At 39.0% G+C, this 27,927-nt stretch overlaps 2 protein-coding genes across 5 annotated transcripts in view; one reads left to right on the top strand and one right to left on the bottom strand.

Annotated features, from left to right (window-relative positions):
• Window positions 1-16,348, bottom strand: part of KIF18A (kinesin family member 18A) — a 31,996-nt gene extending 15,648 nt beyond the window's left edge. Inside the window, exons 1-13 of one of the 2 annotated variants that reach the window (XM_017827015.1) lie at window positions 16,239-16,348; window positions 14,734-15,120; window positions 13,942-14,099; window positions 13,032-13,136; window positions 11,977-12,087; window positions 8,404-8,601; window positions 6,981-7,154; window positions 5,982-6,056; window positions 5,606-5,715; window positions 2,153-2,315; window positions 1,421-1,585; window positions 888-1,009; window positions 473-711 (exon numbers count right to left, since the gene is read on the bottom strand). In XM_017827015.1, the coding sequence (XP_017682504.1) occupies window positions 473-711; window positions 888-1,009; window positions 1,421-1,585; window positions 2,153-2,315; window positions 5,606-5,715; window positions 5,982-6,056; window positions 6,981-7,154; window positions 8,404-8,601; window positions 11,977-12,087; window positions 13,032-13,136; window positions 13,942-14,099; window positions 14,734-15,061 (1,948 nt within the window). In that variant the 5' untranslated portion in view covers window positions 15,062-15,120; window positions 16,239-16,348. Of the gene's footprint in view, window positions 1-472; window positions 712-887; window positions 1,010-1,420; window positions 1,586-2,152; window positions 2,316-5,605; window positions 5,716-5,981; window positions 6,057-6,980; window positions 7,155-8,403; window positions 8,602-11,976; window positions 12,088-13,031; window positions 13,137-13,941; window positions 14,100-14,733; window positions 15,121-16,162; window positions 16,185-16,238 lie in introns of those variants that run through there. The other variant, XM_017827016.1, reaches the window with a different exon arrangement.
• METTL15 (methyltransferase like 15) overlaps window positions 16,266-27,927 on the top strand; it is a 93,610-nt gene continuing 81,948 nt past the window's right edge. Inside the window, exons 1-2 of one of the 3 annotated variants that reach the window (XM_017827018.1) lie at window positions 16,266-16,356; window positions 17,704-17,983. In XM_017827018.1, coding sequence (XP_017682507.1) covers window positions 17,720-17,983 — 264 coding nt within the window. In that variant the 5' untranslated portion in view covers window positions 16,266-16,356; window positions 17,704-17,719. The other 2 variants (XM_017827019.1, XM_017827017.1) reach the window with 2 other exon arrangements.

Below are 27,927 nucleotides of genomic sequence, written 5' to 3'. Positions count from 1 at the left end.
GTACTAAATTGATTCCAGGTGAACTTGTAATTAATACAAAATATCATCTCCCTCAAGGCTATCACTAGAAATTGTGCAAAGCTGTAGTACTTGCTTAACATTTCAAATCAGTCCAACAAAATTATAAACTGACTGACACTATGATTCCTTTTCCATCAATGTAATCTGAAAGATCTAAATGGAACTCTTAATAGCACTCACAGGATCTACAAACATTGATACATGTAACAAGAAGAAGAGGATGGAGTCATCTGTTGCAGTGTGACCGAAAAAGTCATTGAAAAAGTCAACTTCTTTTCTATGTTCAATTAAGAATGGTGTATGATTTATAGAAAGAGTCTGAGGCTCAATTTTACATCTGGCTTCAATATTTGCAGAAGTGTGCATCCACTGCCTTTATGGATGACATCTGGCTTCTGCAGAACACATTTACAAGTTTTTCCAACAGAGAACAAATTAATTATACACTTACGGCACGGGGTGTTTGGTCTGCTCACAAGCTGTGGGAATGCAAAGATAGCTGACATGTCTACTTCATGGTTTTGATTTTGATCCTTTTCTTCAGTCTGGTCAGCCCAAGCTACTGATTTTTGTCTCTGAATAAGCTGCTCCACCTCCCCAAACTCAGTCTCAGTTAAATCATTTGTCAACCCAGCTTCTTTCAAAGTCAGGTGTTGCTTGCGAAGAACGGGAAGCAAAGTATTTAGTACTCTGTAAAACAGCAAGAGGCAAGACAAGTTGGCTTAAGTAAACACAATTCTTACCCAGAAAACAAAAATAAATCTCGTTTCTGTTTCAATTTAAACTAAATTCTCTGAATAGGTCTTCTGAAGTTATAAGGGTCAGAACATAAAGTCTTATCACACCTGCCATGAAACCATACTTACTTTTCTGTTTGCTTATAATACTGGTCTTGAAGGGACACCAGAGCTAACATGTGCTTAATCTGTGCTTTCAGGTCCTGAACTTCCAGGTTTAAATGGCAATACTGCAGATCTTGACGAAGTTCCTTTGGGGAATTGGGAAGAAAAAAAACAAAAATCAAACAACTGCACATCAAACTGATAGGGAAAAACTAAAATTTAAGCTAAAAGTAATATTAATTCAACCAATATTGAAAAGTAAATGTGGAGTGGAGCTGTATTATGATAAGGAAGTTTTATGGCAGAAAAGTATGAACTGTTTGATTTTTATTCACATGCATAAGTATTGCTTTGTAGATTCCTTTGACCAGTGGTGGGTGTGCATTAAGAATCCAACAGGCACATGCTTATCTATGCAAGCCCAAAGACATCTTTGCCTTTTTTTCTGTATACTCACATTTTATTTCAATTATTAAACTGTTCTTAACTCATAGGTTTTACCCTTTCTCCAATTCTCCTCCCCATCCCCAACCCTGACAAAGTGAAAGGCATTCTACCTTTGGAATACACCCATCTCGACCCAGAAGACGCATTTCATTTTCAACACGGTGCAGCCATTTGGTGTTTTCCTCAAAATGTTTGACCTCCTCTTCTTTTTTCTTCTGCATGTGCACAGAGTGGATATTAAGAACTGCAAGCCTTTGATCCCGCTTGCAAGTGGCCTGAAAAAAAAAGAATTAAAAAAAAAGAAATTAGCATTTGAGGGGAAAACCTTCAGATTATGTTTACCAAATCCTCTCTCTCTCTCTCTCTATGTAAAGATTTCTTTTCCTTATTTTTATGTAACACAAACAAATAATTCCTAGTTACTCAAGTATGAAAGTGAAGAAGCAATTTTATCTGCTTTGTTTTCTTGAATGTGTCCTAGAAAAACCCTGATAAATAAAATATTGGGCAACAGGAAAATCCTCTATCTGCAAGGATCAAATTCTTCCCATGTTTTGCCGAAATCTGGCAACCAAAAGGCTCAAACCCAGCAAGTTGGATATGAATGAGGTACTATTCTAAGTCCCAACAAGGGAAAGGGTACTCTTTCTGTTCAGAGGACAACTACACTCTGCTGAATACCTCAAAAATCAGGTTACTAATGCAATAGTCATAGAGAAGTGATAATCAGTGTGTCCCATTTTAATTAAATTAACTCATTGCATAATTACTTAAGCAAAATATACACGTGAATATAGCAAAATGAAGAGATGATACCTTGCAGTACATTATAGAAAACCCACCTTTTCTACTTTTTCTTCAGAGCACATCAGTCGAATTTGTTCATGACATTGATTATGGTAGTATTTCTTCAGTGTGTTTTCTTTCAGTTTCTTTTCCATGTTGAGGTATTCTTTTCTGATTTCCTCACGGTTTGCAAACACATTTTTAAGGGTTTCTTTGTATCTAGAACCAAAGGATAAGAATAAATAATTAATTACTTACTGAACACTTTTTATGGCCATCTCATTTAGAAGCAGATATTTCAATTCCGAGTTAATAAAATAAATATAAAGAACTTAAGAGGAAATAAGTGAAGCCTGTTATATATGAACACTAAATAAAGTGTCAATATATCAGAAATGCTTTTATGTATTTGAACTGAAAATGAGATGTGAAATTTTTAAGGGGTCACTAAAAATAAATCTTGTTGTATTTATGAAGATTACACTGGGATTTAAAAGAAAAGCATCTGAAACTTCTCACATAAATTTTATCTGTACCTCCCAAAGATACTAAATAGCCATGTTCTCTACTTTTTATACCAATTTATTAAACAGATCAGACCACTGCTGCCATAGACACAAAAAACCTGCCAGCTATCTCTCGAAAAAGGAGAACCAAGAAAGTCTTTAGTTGCTCACGTTCCCTGAAGTTGTTGTACAATTTTAATCACTAATGGACAACAAAAATCAGAACATGGACCATGTTTTAACTCATAGCAGGCTAATAGCAGGGAAAACCCAAACTAGTAGATGGTACTCAAGGAGTTATTGAGTAATCAGTTATCTGTTTATCCCTACTCTCCAACACAAATCAGAATAACAAGGATAAGGAGAAACTCTGGAAGCATTGCCACGTTGCAACATAAGTTTCAGTGGTGGTACTTGTTCACTTCACTCCTGAGCACTGAAAATGCAACAGTACAGAACAGCCCAGAAGACACTGTAGTATATCTCAATAATGACCAACTTGCATACAAAGCATTTCATAACATCCTATGTTGTTAGAACTCTACATAAGAATAAAGACACAGTTTAACATGCAAATGTTCTAAAGACATGCAACATTTGAGGTTGCTACAGTGTTTAGCAATAAAAACAAAAAAATCATAAAATTAAGTATTGTAAAAATGCTAAACAAAGGTTGAACTACAGAGCAAGTTGCAGACATTCTTGCCATGTAACTGACTTCTTGCCAGTATTTCAGAAGTAGCAATTCTATTTCACAGTCTAAAGTTTGAGTAACTGAGCCCTTTATTCTCGTGTTTTATTACTCTCCTTTAAAAAAGGAACAGAATTAAGAAAAGAATTCTTCTGCACAGTTTTAAAAATAAAGCAGTTTTCCCTAAGTGTCCAGAGAAAGCTATCATACCTAGGTAAAAATGCATATTAAAACAGAGAAGTATTATTTCTTTAAGGAGCCATTACAGGTTAATGGTTGGACTCTATGATCTTCCAGGTCTTTTCCAACCTAAAAGATCCTACGATAATGCAAGTCAGCTGCAGTGTATCAGAGTTCTTACCCTACACTGTTACTATCTGTACTACTATACTATATTGCACAATTGCTTGCAGAATTTTTGCCCTCCATAGTATCCATAGAAACACAGTTCCTCCCAGCTGCCTGGGAAACACAGCAATAAGGAATCCAAGTGAATCCTCCCTCTGTTTCCCTCACAGTAAAAACTTGGGCATAATTTAGGAGAGGGTGCACATCCTGATTCTACATACAGTCCTCATGAAGAACTATTACCAGTAAAAGTGTACCTATAATCATCTGTGCCCCAAATACAGCATCAAGTATAGAGGCCTTTGCAAAGTTCCTGCCTTGAGCTGGATTCACTCATTCAATAAGCACACTTCTATTCTTATGGAGTTAGCTTTACCCTCTCTTCTTCCCTTGAAAAATTACAAAGTTATCCTGCAGGGTAAGAACCCTCTACACTGCCTTGTCTCAAAGTGCTCATGGACCTGTTGGTTGTAGCTCCAAAGCCAGCATCCATTGTCTATCTCAACAGGCTTAAGACTTGAAGGGCTGGCAGACAACACGACTCCAAGCCTCAGACAGATGGAGAAGGAATGATTTCTGGGTTTGAAGAAGCAAGTGCAATACTCAGTGAGTCTCTTTCAGATGACAGTGAAGCAAAAACCATGGGTAGTTGGACTGAAATACAAGCTCATGGATAAGACTCTTTCCTGCCCCAAACAAGAGGGAGAAGGCAGCACAATACCTTCAAAGCCTGTAAGTGAACGTGGGAGAAATCAACTCATCACCCACACCATCAGTAGGATGAACCTGACAGGATATTCATGAGGAAGAACAGAATGAGATATTCACTTTATTTCTGATATTTAGAGGGAATAGGATAGGCTTACATGTGGCTCTATGGATATGCCATAACATTAAAATGCAAACATTCCCTGACCAACTAATCTTGGCATAGAATATGTCCAGCATTTTGAAAAGATATTTTAGAGACCTCGCCCTTGACTGACTCTTCCCACACACAAGGAATGAAATAAAGGGCAAATCACAGGAAATTAAATCAATCTTAAAGACATACAGTGCAAAAATATGCAGGGAAACTGTCAGAACTATCAACATGACTTAGAAGCCCACACTTATTTCGAAAATTAAATTTAAATAACCTGAATGAGAAAGTTTATTGAAATGCCTGGGATGCCAGTAAAACAAAGCATAGTTAGAGAACATTTTGCTTTTGAATGGGTTTTTACTTCACCTCAGCAGGTTTCCCAGGTTAAAAACCAGCACATTCAAAGGGCCAATTAAAAAAAGCTAAGTGAATCAACCTAGGTTAATAATTCCCAGAAATACGTGATGAGATACGCAGAGACAGATCCAGAAAGACTTTTGCACCAACATCTTACCTTCTCATGGAATAGACTGACTTCCTCAACAAACTGATACTTCACATCTTAGTTTGTCACTTTTTGTGGGCTCTCTTGAGACAGCCCCATGAGAGAAGATCAACAGGAATATCAAGAGGAGAGAGAGGTCAAGAAATATAAAAGCCACAGAAAATAAGGAATCTACAAACATACGTTAAACTCTTCGTAGAGAGAAGAGCTTCAAGGTTTTTGTCTCTCAAACCTTGCAGGAAAGATACTACTTGAAGTCGTGTCTGCCAACAGTAGCAAGAGCTGCTGTCATTTATGCAAACTCCATTCTGCCTACCCACAAACACAACCTGTTAAGCAGCTTTGCTGGAAGCCAGCATTCATATGCTCCTTCCTGTCACATCTCATTTCCTGCATCCCCCCCTTTCGTTTCAAATCCACCACCAAGTTGCTCTAAAAAAGAAGCAGCACATTATGCAAAGCCATACCCAGTCTAAGTAAAGCAATGTTAAAATGAGGAAATCCATATTGAAAAGAGCAAGTTTGTTTTACAAATGCGTTTCCAAGCTAGGTAAGCTCCGTTTGGGAAGCAAGACTGAGATGCGATTCATTTACCTTTCTATTTCCACTTGCTGGTTGTTTGAAAGTTCTGCAGCATCATAGTTTTCAGGAATGCTTACTTGCTTTTCTTCATATTCTCTCAGTTTCTCCTTCAACATTAGGATCTAAACCAAAAGAGGCACCTTTTAGTCGGGATATAGGTTTTTTTGGTTTTTTTCAAACCTAGCATTCTGTGCTGGTATGTTGAACAGCTTTATAAATGGCAGTAGGTAATATTCCTCTCAGAAGATAAAATTTTCTTACTTTAAAATACTATATGGGAGAATTAGGACAATACTGCCTTTAAGGTTGAATCATATATACTTTTTTTTTTGGTATTCAGAGTTAATCTTTCAAACTTTTAAACAACAGATTTTTTTTTTTTACATACCTCTTTCTTTTGTTCGTTGCAAATTTTAACATACTGGCTTATGTGACTGTCCAAACTAACAACATTGCTCTTTAGCTGTAAAGAAATAAGTAAGAATTTAAGGTGGCTCCTTCATGTTTTCATGCATAATAAATACACTGTGTATAATTACTGCATAGTTAGACATACACTGTATTATGAGGAAAGGGATGAATACAATCCTGACTTGCACAACAAAAATATGACTCTCAGCTTTTGCTGTCATCTGTTGTACACCCATGGCCAAGTAATTTTGCTCAACAGAACGATAAAAAGTAATTACATTTACATGTGCAAGCACATTTTGCATTTATTCAGACTAGTTTGACCATCTAATGTATATCTTATAGCTTTTACTATAAAAACTATCTTTAATTATGCAACAAAAGGAAACTACAGTGAACCCCATATTACATAAAAGCAATTAGGAGCTACAATAAAAAAGATTATGAAAAAAATCAAAACAATAGAGATCAGAAGACAGGACATTCTGGTGGCTTTTCCTTTATCAATATAATTAATATAATCTCATTGTCAATATAATCTCATTGAACTTCTTGGCTTCAGCCGAAGCTACTTGTAACAAACCTGGACTGGCTCTTGTACAACTGGTCAGACACATCTTTAATATACTTCACAGTTCTTCAAGAAAGTAACAAGAAGATACTGAAAACAGATGTGAATTCTACCAGCTGAGGATTGTTCCTCAATCTCATGCTCCCTAAACAAACTATTTCAAACTGGCAACATCTTCTCATTAACGAAGCTATGCTGCTTTTAGGCCAGATCTAGTATCTAGTCTGTACCTACTACATCTATCACTCATATAAGGAAGAGGTGTCTGTAAGAAGGAAGAGATAACTGAACAAAACTGAGACAAAAGTAAAGGAAAATATAATATTCCAAAAGAAATAATTATCCTTCTCTTAATACTGTACTATTATACTTTGACAAGAGATCAATAAATACAAATATACTCACAGAAGACTTGATATCCTTGGCTCGGTTTGCATACCTCAGAGTGTTATAGGTATCATCATAGAACAAGGAGGAGGGACTGACAGCAGCTATCATTATTGTCCGGCAGTTTCCTCCAAGGGAATCTTTCAGCAGACGAGTGAGTTTGCTGTTCCGATAAGGAATGTGTTTCTTGCGCTGAAAAGAGTCGTATACGTTTCTATGGATTAGTCAACTGTACTTAGAACACAAGTCCACTCAGAATTTCAACAATGCCACAAGACATGACAGTCATGAAACTTTTCTTTGACCTAAGTAATTTTTCTTAAGGTTACCTATACCTCTCAAACAGTTGAAGTCTCTTGAAGCTGTTTAATACCTTTACATCATGTGTATTAGCTAGGTTACTTTCTGATGTCTGGATACATAACTTTTATTTTTGTCATGGGGCAACCAACAGAAAAGGTAAGATACATTAAACTACTTTCAGTTCACTTTGGGAAGGACCTCTAAGATCCCTCTAGTTCAACCCTCTGCTCAAGCAGGGGCAGCTAGAGCAAGGTGCCAAGGACTATGCCCAGCTGGGTTTTCATTGTCTCCAAGGACAGAGATTCCACAACCTTTCCAGGAAACCTAACTCGGCCGTGTGAAGCTTTTTTCCAAGCACATCTACAAACTTTCTGTCTCATTTGTCTCATGCTGCCAAATTAGGTCATTAGGAATCTAATCCTGCACCAAATAAATCAACATGAAGAATCTTCCTTATGCCCATGGTACAGGTTTTAAACTCCTCCTTCCACTCCAACAAGATGGTGACGAGAATGTGCGTCACCAGGAAGGGAAATAAAAGCTCTGATCCTTTTCTCCTGGCATATCTGAAGGGGGAATTTGCTAGTTGCCCAGAAGGACAAAGAGAGTGTCATGGTAAACAATGGTCTTGACTTAGGCAAAAGTTCAGGTTTTGTCATTATCCCACACAACTGTACCCCCTCCTTCCCTTGAGCTGGTGAGCCAGATCAGGAGACTGCTTTGAGCAGGGGACGTGTGTGTATGTATGTAAGATCACAAAAGAACAGCTGGGGATAGGTGCTGCTTTATCCTTTAAAAGTCTCTTCCCCCGAGAATAAAGATTATTTGTAAGGCTATTCGTTTACTCATACAAGGTTCTCTACGTATGCTTGATTTTGAAAAAGGTAGTAAGAAAAGCAATTACATTCATCTTTGACACTATCCTTAGGTAGCTGCACATTATTTTTGAGAACTCTTTCTCATTGGGATTGTCTTTCAGCTATCACAGAAATGACAGTGGAAACCCTGAAAACAATCTTAAAGGAGTAGCATCAACAATGTAATTCCCATTACTCAACCAGCTTAGCATTCCAAAAAAAAAATAAAAATTCAGAACACTAGGAGGTGAAGACTGCACAGGAAAGCAGCACTTACAAACCTTTGGATCTGCCAATGCATTAATGACATTTCCAAGAGCAAGCAGGGAGCGGTTAATGTTTGTTCCTTCTACAAAACGAGCCCCCCTGGCATTTGTTGCACTGGCACGTTCAGATCCTGCCAAGTCAATGAGGGACATTTTGGCGACACGAACATTTTGATTAATACTGGCTGTTTTATCTTGCTGCCGTAGGTAAATCTACAATAAAAAAAAAAAGAAAAGAAAAAGTAGCCATTAACCAGTTTAAGTAGTAAGTTACACAATAAAACTAACAACTGTTTTCAGAAATTCTTATTGGAATCCTTCTCGAAATCCAAGATAAACCTTTTTGTAAATATCTAACACCAACAGGCAGCTTGGCCTAATGGAAAAAGAGCAAACCCATTTCTGACACCTCTTAAACTCAACTTGTGTCAGGTATCAGTAAGGAAAAAGAAGCAGAGTGTAGTTGCACGGAGTTTGACTGGGGTGGAGTTAAATTTCTGCATAGCAGCCTATGTGGTGCTTTCAGAGCTGTGACCCAGGCAGTGCTGGTGACACACTGGTGAGCAGCTGCTGCTGGACAGCGGCTCTGCGGTCGCCAAGGCAGTCGGCAAGAGGTTGCAAGAAAACAGCTGACCCCAACTGATTGGAAGTTTCTCTGAAGCAGCCCTTGCTTGAGGAATGGCTGAGCATTAATCTCATGGTGGCAAATGATTGTTCCCTCCCCTACTCCCCTTTAGTTAAGTGAACCACAAGGTTCAGAACCCCCTTGCTTTTGCACTTCTGATTCTCTCCCCCATCCTGCTGCAGAGGATTAAGTGACCAACTGGCCCTGGGCTTACAACAGCAGCGAAGATGAGTGAGTTTTTTTTCACTCTTTACAGGGAAAAATGAATTTCACAGCTAAAATAACTCTTGATTCTTCATCACTTAAGATGTATATCACACTATTGTGCTTTAAATTGAAAGAAGTGTTCATTTTTTAAATGCACATTTGGGAGTACGCAATAAAGACATGTATAGGGATAAACTAGGAAAAAGGTTGGATTTTCAGGGACTTAGACTTAATTGTATCTACTGTTAATAGGAAACAACACTTAATTACTGCTGTGAAAACACACTCCAGCATCTTTTGGAACATGGTGCCCACTGAAGCCACTTGTTCCTCCTCATCCCATTTTTCCTGAAATTTTCACGGTACAGGAGATGTACAAGGAACTAAACACTTTTGCTTCCTTCTGCTGCTGAAGGTATTCTTTCCTCAGGTTTATAAGGAAGTAGCCAGAGCGTGATTATACAGTCAGTAAGGAGAATTAAAAAGTTATCCTTAGATGGCTTTTACTTTTCCAGAATTCTCTATAAATTTTCCCTTCTTTTGTGTTGAGTGCCTTGCCATTTGTTAATAAGGCTATTGGTTACTGACCCTTTCATGAACAGACTTTTAGACAGTCAATTAGGAAAGAGCTGCCATGCATGAGGCAATAAAGACAACATCTCACTAGTTCTGTAGCTTTAAGCTTTGTGCACGAGAAATGAAGTCTTCACAGCATTTTGTAACTGGGAATAATTTGACAAGTATTCTGAGTGAATCAAATACTTATGACTCGCCATGAAAAGGTATCTATTCTAAATAGATATATTTCTATATCAAACAGTACAACTAACTTCAGTTGTACTATTTCTAGTACAATAGACAAAAAGAATCCAACCTCAGACTGGGAACACTCAATCAGAACAAACCAGTAACTATCATTAGTGAAGCAGGGAATGCTGAAGTGACAGCCAAACTATGTTGTACGACTCAAGCTTTTGTAAAAATTCAAAAGATACAGGAAATGCCCCAAAGCAGAAACTTTTCTATTTCTTTGTCAGTCAGCAGAACACTTTCAATAGAACAGTGTGGCAATTTGGATTTTACTTTCAGATGCAGTAATTGCCTGACCTAGATAGATGTTTCAAACTGAAGACAGATGGTATGGGAAGGCAAAACTTGAATCTCTAAAATCAGCTCAGAATGTCCCGGGCTAAGACTTTTATCAGTTTCTGAGTGAGTTTCAGACAACATCCTGCTCCAATAAAGTTAACAAGCAAAGCCAAAGCCAGCATAAAAGATAACATATCTCTACAAACAAACAGCTCTTAAAATAATAGAAATAAGTTCAGTCGAGACAGCACTGGGGATTTCTCAACACTCACATCTCTGGAACCAAAGACACAAATCTGTTGAGCAGAACGTCACAGATGTGTGGAAATACATGAGAAACTGAAGTGATTTATGTAATTGCTTGCCACTTTTAGAAATGTACTGAGAAGAATGTAAAGACTGCCAGATCATACAATCCAGAGCTTTTTTCCTGAGTCAAGGTGAGGGAGATAAGACACCCCAGCCCAGCAAGTCAACAAACAGAAATCAGCAGTTCACTCTGTAGCACTGTACCCTGTGCCTTTTTAAAGGCAGAACACACACACACAATGAACAACTTCTCAACCTGAACAACTTCAGAAGAAGTCTCGGACGATCACGTACAGTGTACAACCATGGGCAAGACCTCAGGGGAAATTAAAAACAGGGAGGGCAATTTCAAACAGAAGTTTAAGGTATATAAGAAAACATAGAAGCTTTTAGAGTGGCAGTGACTTTTGCTGTGTTACATATTTAGAAGTTTCTTTAAAAAAATCCCAAAACTTTTGGCTGCTTTTATTAAGCATTGCCAAAGTCTGCAGATACAGTTAAGAACTGCCCAACAGTTGAATGATGTAATGCTAGGACCAGAATCAAATTTAATATTTTTCAACCCTGAGGGGCATCATATAAATAATTCAAGACACTGTTTTGCAGTAGGTGATAACAAACAGAAAAGAAAATAAAATACATTTTAGTTAATGGGACTAGTTTTTAAATATCAGAGGTTGTATTTAAGGAGGAGTCAGGGGGTAGCACACAGCAATAATCTTGGGAGAAGTTGTAAGTTCTAGTGGACTTATACAACTCTTTCCAAACTTGTTTATGGAAACTAAGAATCATCATTTCATTTTCTAAAACTTGGCACATACCACAACATTAAGAAATCACTTTAGCGTAAAAATTAACATTAACCAAAATAAGTACAGTAGGAAAGTACTACTTGACATTCTCAGTTTATAGTCAGACATGTAACCTCATTCTGTAAATTATTTTTCTTACAGAAATGCCGAGCAACATAATGAAACCATAAACCAACGAAAAACCCACCAATAACTTTCAGTTTATAAAATTACAATATGGAAGTATATTCCAAGCTCGAAATTACCATTTTTCAGAAGAGATATTTCTTCTAAGGTATATAAGTTGTCATAAATGTAAGTTATATGTTCAAACTCTTGGAATTAGAGACCTTTTCATTGAATTAATTTTTTCAAATATAAACACTATGATCCTTTACATACTTCTAAGGAATAAGGAGTCAACAAGGAAACTGGAAAACTTCAATCCCCTCTGACCAAAACGAAGGTTCAACACAGTTTAAAAATAAAAGCTTCCTGTGTATCCAACTTTAAACAAAACCTGCAACTCACAGTAACGACCACTGTACATCTGCTGTGTTATCTTACCTGAAAGACAGCATGGGACCGGGAAGAGGAGGCATTCACATCTGTGGGATGCTGAGTTCTATTTTTATTTCCATAATCCAACATCTGAAGGATTTCCTCTGCTGATTTAGGCTTTAACGGTAGAGAACAAGATAAATACACTTTTTTCCCCTTTTCCATCAACTATAGGAGATTCTACAATACATTAACAGTCACCTTCAAAAAAAGAAAGGAACTTAACATTTTATCTACCCAGAAATAAGAGAAATTTCCTGTTTTGAAATTGAGGCACTTCAAACAAATATTCTCCACTAAAAAGCAGTCATGTATGAAAAGCATTTAACTGCAGAAATTTAGATCAGAGAATACTTTTAGTAAAGAATTTAAACAAATCTGAAAAGGTCCTCCATAGAAGAAGCCTCATTTAAGAATGCCTGACTTAATTCTTCTTGTACTAATGCATTAAACAGTGATACACTAATTTTTTTTGCCTCCTCACAAGACTGGAGATTTTGGAAGCATGATGTTCACAGAGCAAGCCAAACTAAGAACATTGTTTCCTGTCAATTCATTCCATGAACACAAAATCTGGAAGCTACATAGCATGTAACATACACTAAAAGGTTACAAAAAAAAAAATAGGTCCAGAAGAATTGACTGTCAGATTGTAAAACTGACTTTGCCTTCATTGCCATCTTAGAGTGTTCTACACCAATGTGAAGTCTCAGGGTTGTTTCTGTTTTTATAATAACCACGTTTGAAAAGTTTCATGTTAACCCACTTTTCCAGGCCAGCATAGCAACTCTTTGGCAAAGATGCCAAGATGTTTTAGCTGAAAAACAAATCTGCCAAAACCTGCTGGATGACAATAAGGACTGAATGCTTTATTTATTTGCATTCAATAATATTACCAGTTTATTCCACGATGTGCTTTTGACTAATCAGTTAAGACTGCAAGTTACTGGCCAGAAAACAGCCCACTAGGAAATTACCAAGTTCCATACAACTCTCACAGAACTATGGGACCTTTCTCAAATTTCTCAAGCACATTGTGAGTTTCATATGTATTTACATACCTGATGTAATGTCAGACCTTGAACTATCACCCCTTGCTGGGCATCTTCACGAACAGCCAGAGGTCCAGAGCTGACCAGCAGATCACGGATCTGTTCATTGTAAATCTTTGAAAGGGAATTTAAAGTATTTTATGAAAATCTTCCCATACTTGACTGAATTAAACTTAAATAAACAGAAATCACTCATCTTTTTTAGTATTTCTTTAAGGCAAAGTAACAAATTCACACTGTAGATTTTTTTCCAAACAGCTTTATTATACTGAGTTTAAAATATTCAATGTGCATGATTTCTTTTAAGCCATTAAGGTGCGTCATTTTTTTTAGTAAATAACTGTTTTCCTTATTAAAAAAAAAGAACTTTTTTTTTAACCAAAAAAAATTTATTGCAAGCAGCATGAGTCCAAAGCATTTATTTTCCTTTTTTCTCTCCTTCTCCCCTTCCCAAACACCAACTATTCTTCCATTAAGAATTTGAGGGAGCTAGAAGATAACAATTTCACTACTACTACTCAACAGCAGTGCCAAGACACTGACTTGTAAAAACAGAACATGATTTTGTTGTGTAATTTCACAGTGCTTATAGGATGTTGTTGTGAAGTCCTGAGATATAACCCCGGTATTTTTTTGTACACATCAACAGATATTCAGAGGGATGTAACTGATCAGCAAGACAAAAATCACGAGAATGTTCAGTGAATATGTTAGGAGTGATTGTTCTTTTTAGGCAGCCTTCTGTAAAACAGTGACAGGTGCCTTTGAGCAGCAAATTCGGCAGAGCACAGTTCAGTTCCACTCCTGTAAGGATGCATTTTGTCAAGCCCCAGAAAGGACCAAGGAAAGGCAAAACCAGCTTGTCTTTATGTATTAAATATGAATTATTAAAAGCAACATTGCAAATGCAGGAACTCACCTCTAAATAAGAGACAGCAACATCACATATTTTATCTTCTTTTATTTGATCCATGCGGTCATAAAGTGTCATCATGGTTAAATACATCACTCCAGGATCTTCAGGAGAACCTAACATGGTATGAGTCTTTCCAGCTCCTGTTGCACCATATGCAAGCACTGAATTTACACAAAAAACCAAAGTAAGAATATGCAAATTATACCAGTAAGCTAATCAGAAACACAGAAGTCAAATGAACATTCAGAGACCTGTCATTCTGAACAGCTGTTTTCATAAACTGATCAAGTTTCTTACTTAGACTTTACCTTTAACAGCTGTAATCAGAGACCTATTTCAAAGTAACATTTCTGAATTTTCAGTTCAAAATTTACATGAAAATATTATTTACTTACTCTCATAACCCTACACCATCAACTTATTGCTAAAAGACATTTAATTTCCTCATCACATTTCATTTGCCAATTAAAAAAGCCTCTTAAAGAGTTCATAAAGCAGGCTACCACACATTTAGTGACACAACTGCTTCTGCTTGAATAACTCCAGAGGAGTTATTATGTCATTAGCACACATATTTCAGATAAAATTCTGAAGTCTTATATAACCCTAACACAAACTTACTTCCAAAATAGTAGAGCTATTCTAACTTCCATATGCTAAAAAGCCAGCCTCTCATACATATGAATTAAAACACAGGGCTTTATTTCTATCTCAGGCTTTTTTAATGCACCTGCAGCAGTTGCACGGTAGAAACTTTGAAGCTTTTTAATTAAAGAAAATAAATAGCGAAGTCACCTGTGCAGTTATATCCATTTAAGAAGCCATCAATCAGAGTTTTGGTAGTATGCTCAAAAACTTCCAACTGGGATGACATTTCATCAAAAACAGCATCAAACATAAATTTAAGATCTTTCCTCTGTCTTTTGTTAATATCCCTATGGGTCAGTCTCTTCCCGTTAAAGAAGCTAACTTCTTCCTCCTTTGGATCAAAGACCAACACATGCTGGTCAATAACATGGACAACCCTGCTAAAGTTGTCCTGTTTTTCCTTTTGGGTCTCTGGACGGACACGGACCACCACTTTCACGTGATTGCAAACATCTTCTTCCTTAGCGGGAGTCATCCCCTCCGGCCCCCAGCTTCGCTTCCAAGACTCTTTCAGGTTGCACAGCTGAATCTCCTCTGCAGTTGACAACACAGAGTGAAAGGCATTATATTTCAGATAAAACCTTTCAGGTAGTTCACGCTTTTGATAAGGACTAACACCCGGCATCTCTGCCGGGTCCACCCAGCGCTTGCCAGTTAGATACAGTGGCAGTGCAACTTAGGGAAGCACTGTAACCGGCCTGAAAAGGTGACTTAATCCAGCGCAGCTTTAAGAAACCCAGCTAGGACTTCCCCGGTAAATTCCTAAGTTTATTATAACAATTCAAACTACTAAATAACCTACTGGCTGTCCTTTGTGTCAGAGCAAGCTTGAAGATGAGCTTCCGGGTTCCTACAGACTAATGTGGGTAGTTTTCTTGTCCTGCAGCAGAAGGCAGAGCAGCCGCCTATGCTGTAGTTATAGGGAACTCTATTCCCTGGGTTATTGATTTACTCACGCTGCACGTGGGTTTAAAGGGAGTTACAGCGGGATTTACGTTAACGTAACTTGCATGGGATACAGCGACCGATAACAACCTGGAATCTCCTTTAAATGGCTCATCCTTGCTTGTTCGTTCCTCTAAGAGCGGACAGCGACTTGCACGCTAAAGGCTCTCGGCGACGCTTTTGCCGCTTCAGGGCAAGCTCAGCTGAGCCATAACCGAGACACGGCCACGGAGCAAGGGAACACCTGGGGCAGAGGAGCGGGGGAGCTCCCCTCCGTACCCCACCGCACACGCTCCTGCTCGGGGCGCGCCGCCGGGATCGGCGCAGCGGCGAGACAACGCTCAGCGCCCGCCTCGGGACTCGCCCCCCGGGCCGTGTCCGCCGCCGGCACTCGCCCCCCTCCCCGGGCCGTGTCCGCCGCCGGCNCCCCGGGCCGTGTCCGCCGCCGGCACTCGCCCCCCTCCCCGGGCCGTGTCCGCCGCCGGCCGTGTCCCGGGCAGCGCCTATCCCCGGGACTCACCCACGGACCGTGTCCACACCCGGTCTTAGCCCCCGAACCGTGTCCATCCCCGGTCTCACCCCCCCAGCCCCTGTCCGCCCGCTCTCTCACCCCTCGGCCCGTGCACTCACCCCCGGGACCGCTGCCCGCCGCCGGCCCACGCCCATTCCCGGTCTCACCCCCGACCCGTGTCCATCCCCGCTCTCACCTCCGCGGCCGGTCCAACCGCCACGCTCCGGCCGCCGAATTCAAACACAAGCAGGCCGCCCTCCGCGCCTCCTCATTGGCCGCCTGCCCGTGACGTCAGCAGAGCGACGGCGCTCACGGTAAGTGCGCGGGGCCGAGCTCGGCGCGTGCCCTGCGGCCCGGGGGGAGCGGGCCGCGCGAGCGGGGACAGCGCCGGGGCCACCGACGGGCGGGGGGTCTCGCTCCGCGTGTCACGCTGGCCCGGCCCGGGCGGGGAGCGGGGGAACAGCCTTCGGCCGCGGAGCTGGCGTGGGCCGGGCTGCGGGCTGCTGACGCTTTCCGGCCGCCTCTGCCTTCACCTTCTGGCTCAGTGCGAGCCCCGCTCTGCCTCCGGTTGTGCCCGAGTGCCGCTTTAGACCGTAATAAAGCACGCTCTCTGCTCGCTTCTACGAAACAAAATCCCTGTGGTCTGATAGAATAGGGTTGGCTGTAGGCAAAGCGTGTCCCCGGCGAGACCAGGGTGGGCTCGCACCCGCGTGGGTCGGTGTGAGGAGGAGGAGGAGGATGAGGCTGGTGGCCGCACCTGTCCTGCTTTAACCAAGCCCCGGCAGGCGCTCGCTGCCCCACCCACGGGATCGGGGTAAGGGTGAAAACTGGAAAGCTCCTGGGTTGGGATAAAGGCAGTTTAATAGGGAACGAGAGAGCTGTGCACACAAGCAAAGCAACGAGAGGAATCAATTCACCAAGGGCAGGCAGGTGCTCACCCCTCTCCAGGAGAGCAGCGCCCCTTCACGCGCAACAGTGACTTGACAAGACAAACCATCACTTCATACCTCCTTCTCCCCCCGCACTGTATAAATTCAGCATGATATCATATGGTCTGGAATATCCCCTTGGCCAGTTTGGGTCATCTGCACCAGCTGTGTCTCCTCCCTGCTGTGTTCAGCACAAATCCAAAGCACAGCCCCATGTGAAGAAAATTAACTCTGCCCCAGCCTAAACCAGCACAGCATCCCGTGGTGATGTGTGTGTTTGCTGTAGGGGCGCTGTGTTTTGTTGTGAAACCTCACTTCTGGGTGTCTACAAAGTTAGAGGGATGTGCACTAATGAATTTAAGGTAGGTGGAAATACTACCCAGCTGAGACTTAAATTATTGAGAGAATAACTTTCCAGAGGTGATTACTCAGCATGTTCTTATCTATGTAGGCAAAATATCTGAGGCCTCCGGCAAGGTAAATGCAAGCAAAACACATAATAAAAATTTGATAGTGAAAATAATCTACTGGTTGCTTGAATATGCTTGATTGGTAAATAGCATTGAAAGTTCTGAAAACATGTTTTGTTGACATGACATATCTATAAAACTGCCCATTTTGGAATGTGTGTCGATTGCTTTACTTATAGCAGTTCCACTTTGTTTTTTTAAACAGATACACTGTTTCAAGTATTTGTTTGAAAGTAATTCCCAGCATCTACTGTTCTTCCAGGTTGATCAACTCCAAAATGTTATCTCGGTATCTCTGCCGAGTTTACAAGTGTTTGTTTCTCCACAACTTAAAACTGAATTCGGTAAGCGTGGCTAGTCTGGCCAGAAGGATCCATACTTCATCAAAAAAGCTTTCTGACTGTGAGTTAAAGGAACAAACCGTCCAGAAATGCGAAACTGAAGAGTTGCCTCAAAGTACGGAAAACAGTAACTTTGGAAGATTGCATATGCCAGTGATGCTGGAGGAGGTTCTTAGTTGTTTATCCCCCCAGCCAGGTCAGGTGAGTTAAATGATTAATTAATGTTTGTGATTCGCTAACAGTCCAGCAGAAAAATTTGTGCAGCGTAGGCATAACTGTTGTTTAGAGGAATAAAGGCGTACTCTTTAAGGATCAGTTGCATCTTTTAAAGGTTCAAAATTGTTTTGCAATTCAAATTAAGGCTCTGCATTCAAACTAATAAAATTCTGGTATCTGTATGCCTGAATCCCCAAATAAGCAGTATTTGTTAAAACTATTGTGTTTGAATACTCTCTTGCTTTTGTGCTTGTCTTTCTGAATTGCACATGTGTATTCCTAGGGTCATGTTCATTACTCATAGTAGTGGGGAATTCTCATGGATGGTTGTGTCATGAGTTTGTGTAAAGCTCTCTTCTTCTTGTACAAGAGATAGTATGTGGGTTTTAAAAATCATCATCATCCCTAGTTCTGAGATAGTTATTTCCATGGTTGGAGGTGTTTCCTTAGGGAATGCTTACACTGCATGAGGAGCACTGTAGAGATACTGTAGTTATAAAATGGCTGTATGGTACCAGAAATGGTTTTGCCTCATTAGTGTGGACCTTTTACAAGCTATCTTATTTGGGTATGGTTCTGTAAGTAGTTTGCTTTTGGTACCTGGGTTAGCTCAAGTCTGTACACTGCTGTGTTGATATATGTACACTGTATGTAGTCTAGGTATATTGTTACATGGTTCCTTGAGAAAAATGATACAGTGAAATGTTTTTTTTTTGTCTGAGCGATCATAAATAGAATGTTAAGTTGAAAGGATTTCTTATGCAATGTAAATGCTTAAATAATTTTCACATTTCGGATGCTTTCATCTGTGATATTAGTGCTTACGTTAGCTTCACAGGATCTTACTAACTTAGGCATATCCATGTGTGATAAGCCTACAAAGACTGAAACAATACATAAATAAGTAGAAAGTTTAAAGAGAGTGTATGTTCTTGCTTTCATTTGAAAACAGCCTCATCCAGCAGTGGCGAAGTGATGTAGCAATTTTGAGATGGATTCAGTGATCAAAAATTTGCAGTCAAGTCTTGTTGTGTTGCCTTGTATTTTAAGTGTTTGAAGAAGCAGTGAGAATGCAAATAGTGTACACACACATTAGCATACAAATTGCTCTTGCATGTGTCCTGCTGTTGAAGACACTTAAATCAGTCAAATACATAAAGAACTTCAAGTTCAGATTTCTATGTCAGAGCTATGGTGAAATTTTCACACATTAAATGGACATAGAAATTGTGACAGTGTATGTAAAGTATTTTTTCCAGTTGTGTAAGTTTCTATTTAGATAAGAAGAGGCTGATGAAGTGACTGTTGATTAAACTGTCTTTAATATAAATAAAAAAAACCAAACCAACTTTCTTGGCAACAGAACTTCCAAAAGAAACTATTTGAGGTTATAAACTGTGGAGAGTAACTATTATTGCCCCTGAAGAGTTTTTGGTAATTTAAATATTTATGAATGTAAAATAGCTTATTATTGGGGTGGGATTTTTTCAGGTCTGTGTATCCATGGTTTTGCAGGTTTCTAAGCTAGTAGTGAACAACTAATGACTGCTGTAAGAGTCCAAGTGTGTTTACCTCAAACAGAAGCATTTATAATACTGTTAACCTGTTCAGATTAAAGGAAACTGGAAACTGTTCAGCACTCTCATTTTTCTTTATATATAAATATATTTTCAGCACTTTCTGCAAAAGAATGCAATGTGTCAACTGAATTTTGCTGGAATAAGTGAAATTTTGAACACAGATTGAGACAGTTTCTCGCTGACGTGAGTGGTGGTAACCAGTTGGTATTAATATGGTTCTCAACTGGGACTGTCGTATAAATTTACATTTTTAACGTTATAGTCACGACAGGGAAGTCCATAAACACTTTATTGTGGGTGGGGAAGGAAATGCTCTGATCTTGGATTTAGTTTTTCTGCTTTCTTCTCTCCTACACGCATAAAAATTTCCTTTACTCATCTTTGGCACAGTTATATTCTTTGTTAAAAAAATAGCTGATTTGGGCCTCTGTTTCTTGTTGTGTCCTAATACAAGGAGTTGCCGATATAAAGAAAATCTAATCAGAAAGATGATGTTCTCCCTATAGTTATGGTCAGTGAATGGGGTTTTCATTTTACTTATAGGGGTTCTTAAGAAAATAAATGTTACTTAAGAGTGAGTCACAGCTGAAATAAAGATGTTAGTACCCTCCTACTGAATATTCTTGTTGACTGTCTCCTTTGGGGAGTCTGTTTGTCAGGAGTTTTAGCAATAATATTTCCACTTATCTCTGAATCTTCTTTTATTGCCTTGTTTCACAAAGTCCCTGTAGTAGTCCTGTCTTTAAAGCAAAGGCTACAAATTAGTTTCTACCGATCTACCTCACTTCTCAATGAAAAGGCTGTTGCAGTAAATCCACATGCAAGTAATTTCCTCTTTAAGTTTACTGTATTGATTAAACTACATTTTAATCTTTTCAGTCCAGTGGTGTTCTTTGCAAATACCCAACCGATGTTTTTGCGGCTCTCTGGGCAATTGAGTTTTCTCTGTTCTCTTAAAGAACCAAGTGTATCTTCAGAATCAGTGTCTTTAGACATTCAGAGGCGTGTTTTCCCAATTTTCACCCTACTTTTTCCTATTTTTTTTTTCTTTTGCCATAGGCACTGGCATTTTAACTAGACATGTGGATCTCCTCCACATATTATGGCTATAGTGATATGTAAAAGAGTTTCATTAGCAGTGACTTCTAGTATGAATGCCAGAGGCTGAAACTCTGAAATTTTAACTATTCGTAGGAGGACCTTAAAGGTTCTTATGAGTTGCAAAGCTATAGGAAATGACAGTGCTCCAGCACAACAAACACTTTGATGCATAATATTTAAACTCCAACTAGAACAAAAGCAAATTGTGCCCTACTCAGATTATATGTAATCAGATGACATCTATGGTTCTGCATTAAATATGATCTAGAATAGACTAGAATGGAGATACCATAAACTCTGCTAGTACTATTTGGTTTATGGTATTTCTAGAGGTTTTTTTTTTTTTTAATGTCTGTAAATTATAGGTGTAAATTATAGGTATCTGTAATAATAGGTGGTCAAACTTGAGGTGAGAAAGAATGAATGAGACCTTTCCCTTTTCTCCAGTGTTTAAGTGATTAATCAGAAACAGTATCAGGTGATTTTTTTTCTCATTAAATTAATTTGTGTAAGCAAAAATAAGGCAGTTAATTTTCCCCAAAGAGATCTTGTCTGACATCTTGAGTTAGCTGGGACTTATTGTGGAGATTTTGTTTTTGATTCTCCATAAAATTATTCAGATTATTTTTGCTACCCAGCATTCACTGAAGGAATGACAATCCTTGTCTTGGAAGTAATGTGTGATATCTAGTTTCTAGAAAGAGACAGGTATTCCTTGAAAACATCCCACTTTGCCATGAGCTCTCCTTTCAGTCTTTCAGGTCTATATTGCTTTGTTTTCAGGATAGTTACTATTTTCACCCACCCAAACATCCAATGATTCTTTTTCAGCTGAGATCATGAGCGTGGCCTTCTAAAATAACAGGAGGAGGTGTAAGACACTGCTGATGGTCAAACATTGTTCTGTTGTGAGGGAAGTGATGCTTGAGCTCTGCAGTTGAAGTCTGAAGACAGTGGCTTTTCACCTCCTGAAGGTTCTGTTGGATGTTGTTGGGCTGGAGCATGATTGTTTCCTTCCTTCTCTGCAGAGCTAGTTGGTCAAGTCACAGATGACACTTGGAGGAAGCTGAGGAAGACTGCTGGTGTGCAAAAGGGGGGTCTGTTGTTCAGAACTTGCTGTCTTAGTTTCTTTATATTCCTGTCCATGCGTCAGTATTCTCTTTCTGCCTTATACTGAGTGTAAGCTCTTTAAGGCAAAAATAACCTTTCTCTGTACAGCATCCTGCAGAGTGGACTTCTGTTTTGTGAGAAAGGTTTCCAATTATCGTGGTGTATAAATAGTTACGGGTCTATGCTGGTGACCAGTGTTCTTATCATAGTACCTCCAAAGCCATCTGCAAATAATTTATAACTGGATCGACCCATTTACACTAGAGGCTCTCAAAATTGAAGTTTTCTGCAGGGTATCCAGAATAAACAGGAATTGAAAAGGGATCTGGAAAAATTAGTTCTGGGTTCTCAAGCTGTATGAGTTTTTTTGGTTTTTTTTGTAGGATGCAACCAAAATACCAAGTTTGGAATGGAATATTAATTACATCATGAGATAAATGCTGAAATACTTGTTTTGAAAAAGCACAAGACACACATGGACATAGTGAAAGTTTTTATTGTTTTAGCTTATTTTCACTGCACTTGTAAAATTAATTATGTGACATAAAGCAAGTGATTTGTAAGTGTTCTTTGTTGTAGAAACAGCTATGTTTTTTTGTGGGAAGCATGCTGAAAATATCTTTCCATATGCAAGTTTTATGGCTAATTTTTCTGCGTCAGCAGCACAGTGATTTATATGGTGATTGATAAAGATAAACCATTGTTGTGAAACAGAAAGAAAGATATAGGAACTTGCAAGAGGCAGTAAACTAATACAGGGAAATTCTGACTATATTCTGGGATTTACAGAACACACTTTTTTCCCATGATACTTGAGTGTTACTGGGGTATATTGAGAGTTATTGCAGCTGATCATGTAGTTCCTGTGTATTCTTTCAGTCACTCTTATCTGGTTGCATATATTGTGAATTTATGGAAGAGACTAGTCATGCTCCAGATCACAGCTGGGTATGGAAATGTTTAATAAATGTGTGTGGAGTGCATATGTATGCAAAGTATATTCATTTTTGGTGGTGTGTAGTAGGAAACTAGTTAAATGGAATTTCATCAGATAATGCTGATTAAAACATTTGGCTAAAATCATACTTTAAGAGGGAATTTTTTTTGGTGAAGTTAGCATTTGAAGTTAGTGCACAAAAATGGAAAATATTTTCAAAATAGTTTTGGCTAAGATATGCAAAAGATAGTACCTCAAATATTTATTATTATTTAAAATAGTAATATTGTCTTTTTTTTATGATGGTAGTGTCTACATGTGGATTTGGAAAATCAGACCCCATTGGCTTAAGTTCCTTAAATTATGACTGATTGCTCTGTGCTGTGACATGCAGTCTAAATAAAAAGTAACAAGGTAGAAGGAGTATTATTTAACAGTGCAATGCCAACAAATGTCGTATATGTTTTACAGTATCTGCATCTAGGTGAGTTCCATCACAAGATGAGAGAGAAAAGGAGGGGACTGGGAAGAAAACAAGACAGGAGTCTGTTCTTGAACAGCCAGTTGAGGAGGCGGAGAAAGTCAGTCACGCTTGTCAATTATCTTTTTGTTTTGCTGTCTTCTGTAGTGGGTCTTCCAAAAATACAGGGATCTTAAATTCCTTAACAACAGAAGACTTAAAACACGTGTGATTTGTTTGAGAGCACTGCGTAACTGTGTTCTGTTTTGAAGCTGGTATTGCTGAGTGATTAGACTGTGGTACCAGGAAATGAAAAATATCCGTGCCTTGCATCTGAATGATGGCAGGGTATGAACAAGGCATGGTGAAGAAGTCCCTTCAGATTTTACTTTTTTATCCTTCAAGATTTTGGTCTCTCGAGAGAAAATAACTGAAATACTTGGACGGGGGGAGGAGTAAGTTGATGGCGACAGCTGCACATGGAAGAACCTTCTGGTGGTGGTTCTTGGACATCTGCCTGACCTCCTCACCTCCCACCTGCACCGTGGCTCTCTGCAGGTGTATCTAAATGTCACCAGCAGCCACAAGAAGAAGAGCTCTCACCAACCTTGATCTGCATCCTTCCCTATTGCAGTAGAGGAAGAGAAGCCTGCAGCTGGTATATCCAAAGAGACCAGCAAGGGACCAGGGTCTGCCCGCTGAGAAGGACTCTGCAGATGCACCAGATTTGGTTTTATGGTGATACTGGGCTCGCTTGCTCTTGTCACTCTGTTGCATAACAAATGATAGTGCTTCAGGAGACTATTTAAGATGCTGTGTTATAATAAAGCAAGATTCAGTGCTTTCGGGTGACTCAGCTTGTAATGACGCTGTATATGCTCTCCTTTTCTGTTGTGACAGCATTAGTCTTTGCACCTCTTGGGGAAAACTAATAAAATTCACCAGAAAGTAATCTAAGCCCTTTAAATTTTAACTTGATCGAGCCTGTGATCTCAGAAAGGGTGATAATTAATATATGTAGCTACTCATTTCCTCCTCATCTAGTACTGTGTGTCTTTAGTCAGCCTTTTGGCTAAGCTTTCTTATTAAATATTTGAATTTGAGTTTGCAAACAGGAATACAGACTTTTTCGATCACAAAAAGTATTACTGGCAATTGAAGATTGCAATTGGAGTATGGAAAATATCTGCAGGTTGGTTCTTTTTGTTTTCTTGTTTTGTGTTTAATCCTGTAGTGAGTAGTTTTGCACAGACTTATTCTGAATGAAGAGGCAATTAAAAGTTTAAACTACTAAATTTGGTGTTTAAAGGGGTATCTGAAGTTATGCAAGTGCATGGTCTGATTTTTTTCCTAATATTTTTTCCTTTTCCCAGCTTTTCTGAGCATGTCATCTTCATTCCAGGGGTGTTTGCTAGTGTTCAGCAGCTTGGGAAAATACTTTTCTAATAGTTGTGTTTTAAGCACTGAAATAAATTAATATTGTTTCAGGCTCCCTCTTTATCAAAAACTGTGTTATCTAGTGTCAAATTGCTGGAGGCACCTGGCAGCCAAGACTTATCAAAACCATGTCCATGGCTTTTTTTGGGTTGGGTAACCATAAATATTAAAAACTGGATTAGATTTTCAGTTGAGCCTTTGTAAAATTTTCATTGCATCTGAAATATCTTAGTTATAATTGAAGGAAGAAGTTTCTTCTGAGGTAGCTGAGGAAACCGTCGCTGTCTTGCAAAGTCTGGTGATCAGCTGAAGTCATTCAGACATTGAAATTTTAATTTCCTAAGGAAATGTTAATAATGGTGTGCTTGAGTCATAACGTCATTAAATCTAATTCCAGACAACATTACTCTTAGGAAAATGAGTAAACTAAATAATGCATACTGAAGCAAGGCCTGCCAGAGCTGTCTAAAAGCAGGTGGTGGTGGTTTTTGTTTGCTTTTCTTACCACTTGTCCAAGAGGGAAGGGGCTCATCTGTGTTCTCTTGCATTGAAAAAAATTGCTCCCAGAGATCTTTCTGGATGTTTCACTCAGCTCCATGAAGTGCAGTGTTTGGCTGGCAGGTTTCACATGAGGCAAGGAATGACACTTGGGATACATGAGAGGGTCTGGGACATGGCTTGCCTTTGGATGTGTGAGGATTAGAGTGGTTTGCCAGCAAATGGACTTTTGCCAGGCTTCCGTGGAGGAGCTGCAGTTGATGTCTGAGAAGGATGTTGTGTGCTTTAAGATACACTGTAGATGTCTACAGGTGGAGTATTCCAATATGTTCTGTGGAATCAAGACCACAAATTAAGGTATGAGGCTTTAGAAAATGAGTGAAGAAGGGAACAATAATGATGAAGAGGTAAAACGCCTTTTTTTTCATGTTTTAATACAAAAACTGTTCATAAGTGTTCATATGCTGTTTCATACTTAGCTGTAATCAGAAAATTGAACCCTTGTGAAGAAAATATATTGGAAATTATTTGGAGGCATTAAGTGATTGTGACTGATGGATTCTTCAAAATATATTCGTAGCAACCTTTTTTCTCCTCTGTGTGAAAGGATGCAGAGATGGTTGATAGAAAGTACAAGTTAATGAAATTCTTGAATATGCAGACTTAGTGATTTTATGGACATTTCAGCTGTATACTAGTATACTTTAGTAGCATCCTGTTAGTGTACCAATGAGATGAATGTGAAAAATGGGTAATAATGGTTGAATTATGTTGAATTGTTGAATAGACCAGTCCTGGAAAATCTTTTTATATTGTGCTTAATACATGATCTGAGAAGGTTATTTTCCTGCAAAATGCTAACTATTTATTTATGTTTCTCTTTGTGATGTAGATTGTTAGTCTTTGTGTAAACAACTTTTTTATCATTTAATATACTGTCAAAAGTACTTTTGGAAAAAATTAGTCCAGTTAGGTTTTACCTATTAATCCTTATTTTTTTAAATTATGTGTGACAGCTTTTTACATAGGTGGAATGTGAACTGTAGAGCTGTGAGTTTTGGCTTTCTTGGTCGTCTTTATTTTCTGGCAGGCCATGTCATCAGGCATAATACCTTTTAATCCCTTTATAATATTTTCACTGACAAGTTCCGCTCTTGGGTACCTGAGCAAGATTTGGATGGGAATTGTGCCTCTGTAGATCAGTAGCTGCTCATAAATGTTTCACAGTGGTGTCATCAGCATCACCTTATCGGTACTTAGGTCCAGAGATTTGTAAAGCTGGTTTACCTTGTGTATGTTTTCAATGTTTTCAAGTTTACTGCAGGGAAACCTGGAGGAACTGCTTTGCTCTGCTGGGTAACCTTGACTACTACTTGCCACGGATGTTTTTATTTTCCAGAAGTTACTTTTTTATTTCTTTTTTTGTTGTTAATTTATGTTGCAACATGGCAGGATTTTGTTGCTGATTGAAGTTAAGATGGCATTAGAACATCTAGTCGCAGAGGAAGTCATCTTTCATTTTTGGAGTTCCTCATAGAAGTAAAAGAATGCAAATGAAATTGCAACTTTTTCAGGATGGGAGGCAGGGACTCCAGAGTGTCTAGGTGTCTGTGTACAGTGTGTGGTTTGCTGGATTTGTAATAATATTTTCCCTTCTGTGAGGCAATAATTTCGAAAAAGTTATTAAAAATCAAAATACTCTAGTTTAAAACCAGATATGTCTGATTTACCTTATGAAGCTGAACATATTTGCAAAATATTTTGAATTCTCATAAGAGGGAGCAAAGGTTATTAGCGTGCTAAAGACTAAATATTGCTTCTTACTAGATTGCAATAGTATAAAAATGCAAGAATCTCTTGGTCTCTTTGACCTCTTAATTTCTTAGTTCTGGGATAATTTTTCTTATTTGCATGTGAATAGCAGCAAAGCGTACATTTTAATGATGTTTTCAGCCTGACTTTGAGCGTGTATAATTTCTTAATTCATTTAGAGAAATATTAGAACCCTTTCCAACATTTCTATAAAAGTAGATTTCTCTGCTAACAAATCTTTGTTGCGAGCTCACAAGTAACTTATGTAGCTTGTCTCACTGTGCCAATGTTTTTTAAAAACCTTGTTTATTTAAAATAATTTTAAATGTCCCGCCTTTTGCCAGGCATGTAAAACACGTATGCTATTTTAATTTTTGTATATTTAACAGGAATTGAGGACAAATTCTTATGTAGTTGTATAAAGATTAAAATATAATCCTTTCTCTGCATTAGATAAGACATAGTATTAGGTGCAATAAACAATTTTTGGATAAATAGGGAGGATGCAGGAGCCTTATCCATTATAAGTCACATCTTGAGTCAGCCAAAGAAGCAGTGCTTTGAATGGAGAAATGTAAGGGAAATTTGTAAATACATGCTTTAGGCTTAATCAGGGGTGAGTAGACAACACAAAACTGGGAGGAGCTGTTGACTCCCTGGTAGGCAGAGAGGCCCTCAGAGAGACCTGGACAAATGAGAGGGCTGGGCAATCACCAACTGTGTGAAGTTCAACAAGGGAAAGTGCTGGATTCTGCACCTGGGATGGGGCAACCCCAAATGTACAGACAGACTGGGGAATGAGATGCTGGAGAGCAGTGCTGGAAAGGGACCTGGGGGTCCTGGTCAAAGGCAAGTTGAAGATGAGCCAGCAGTGCCCTGGCAGCCAGGGGGGGCAGCTGTGTCCTGGGGGACATCAGGCAAAGAATCACCAGCGGGCGAGGGAGGGGATTGTCCTGCTCTGCTCTGACCTGGCCTTGAGGGGAAACCGTGTGAG

This window comes from Lepidothrix coronata, unplaced genomic scaffold, assembly GCF_001604755.1.
Source record: "Lepidothrix coronata isolate B3197 unplaced genomic scaffold, Lepidothrix_coronata-1.0 Scaffold133, whole genome shotgun sequence".
Taxonomy (NCBI): domain Eukaryota; kingdom Metazoa; phylum Chordata; class Aves; order Passeriformes; family Pipridae; genus Lepidothrix; species Lepidothrix coronata.
This window is presented reverse-complemented; position numbering and strand designations above follow the sequence as displayed.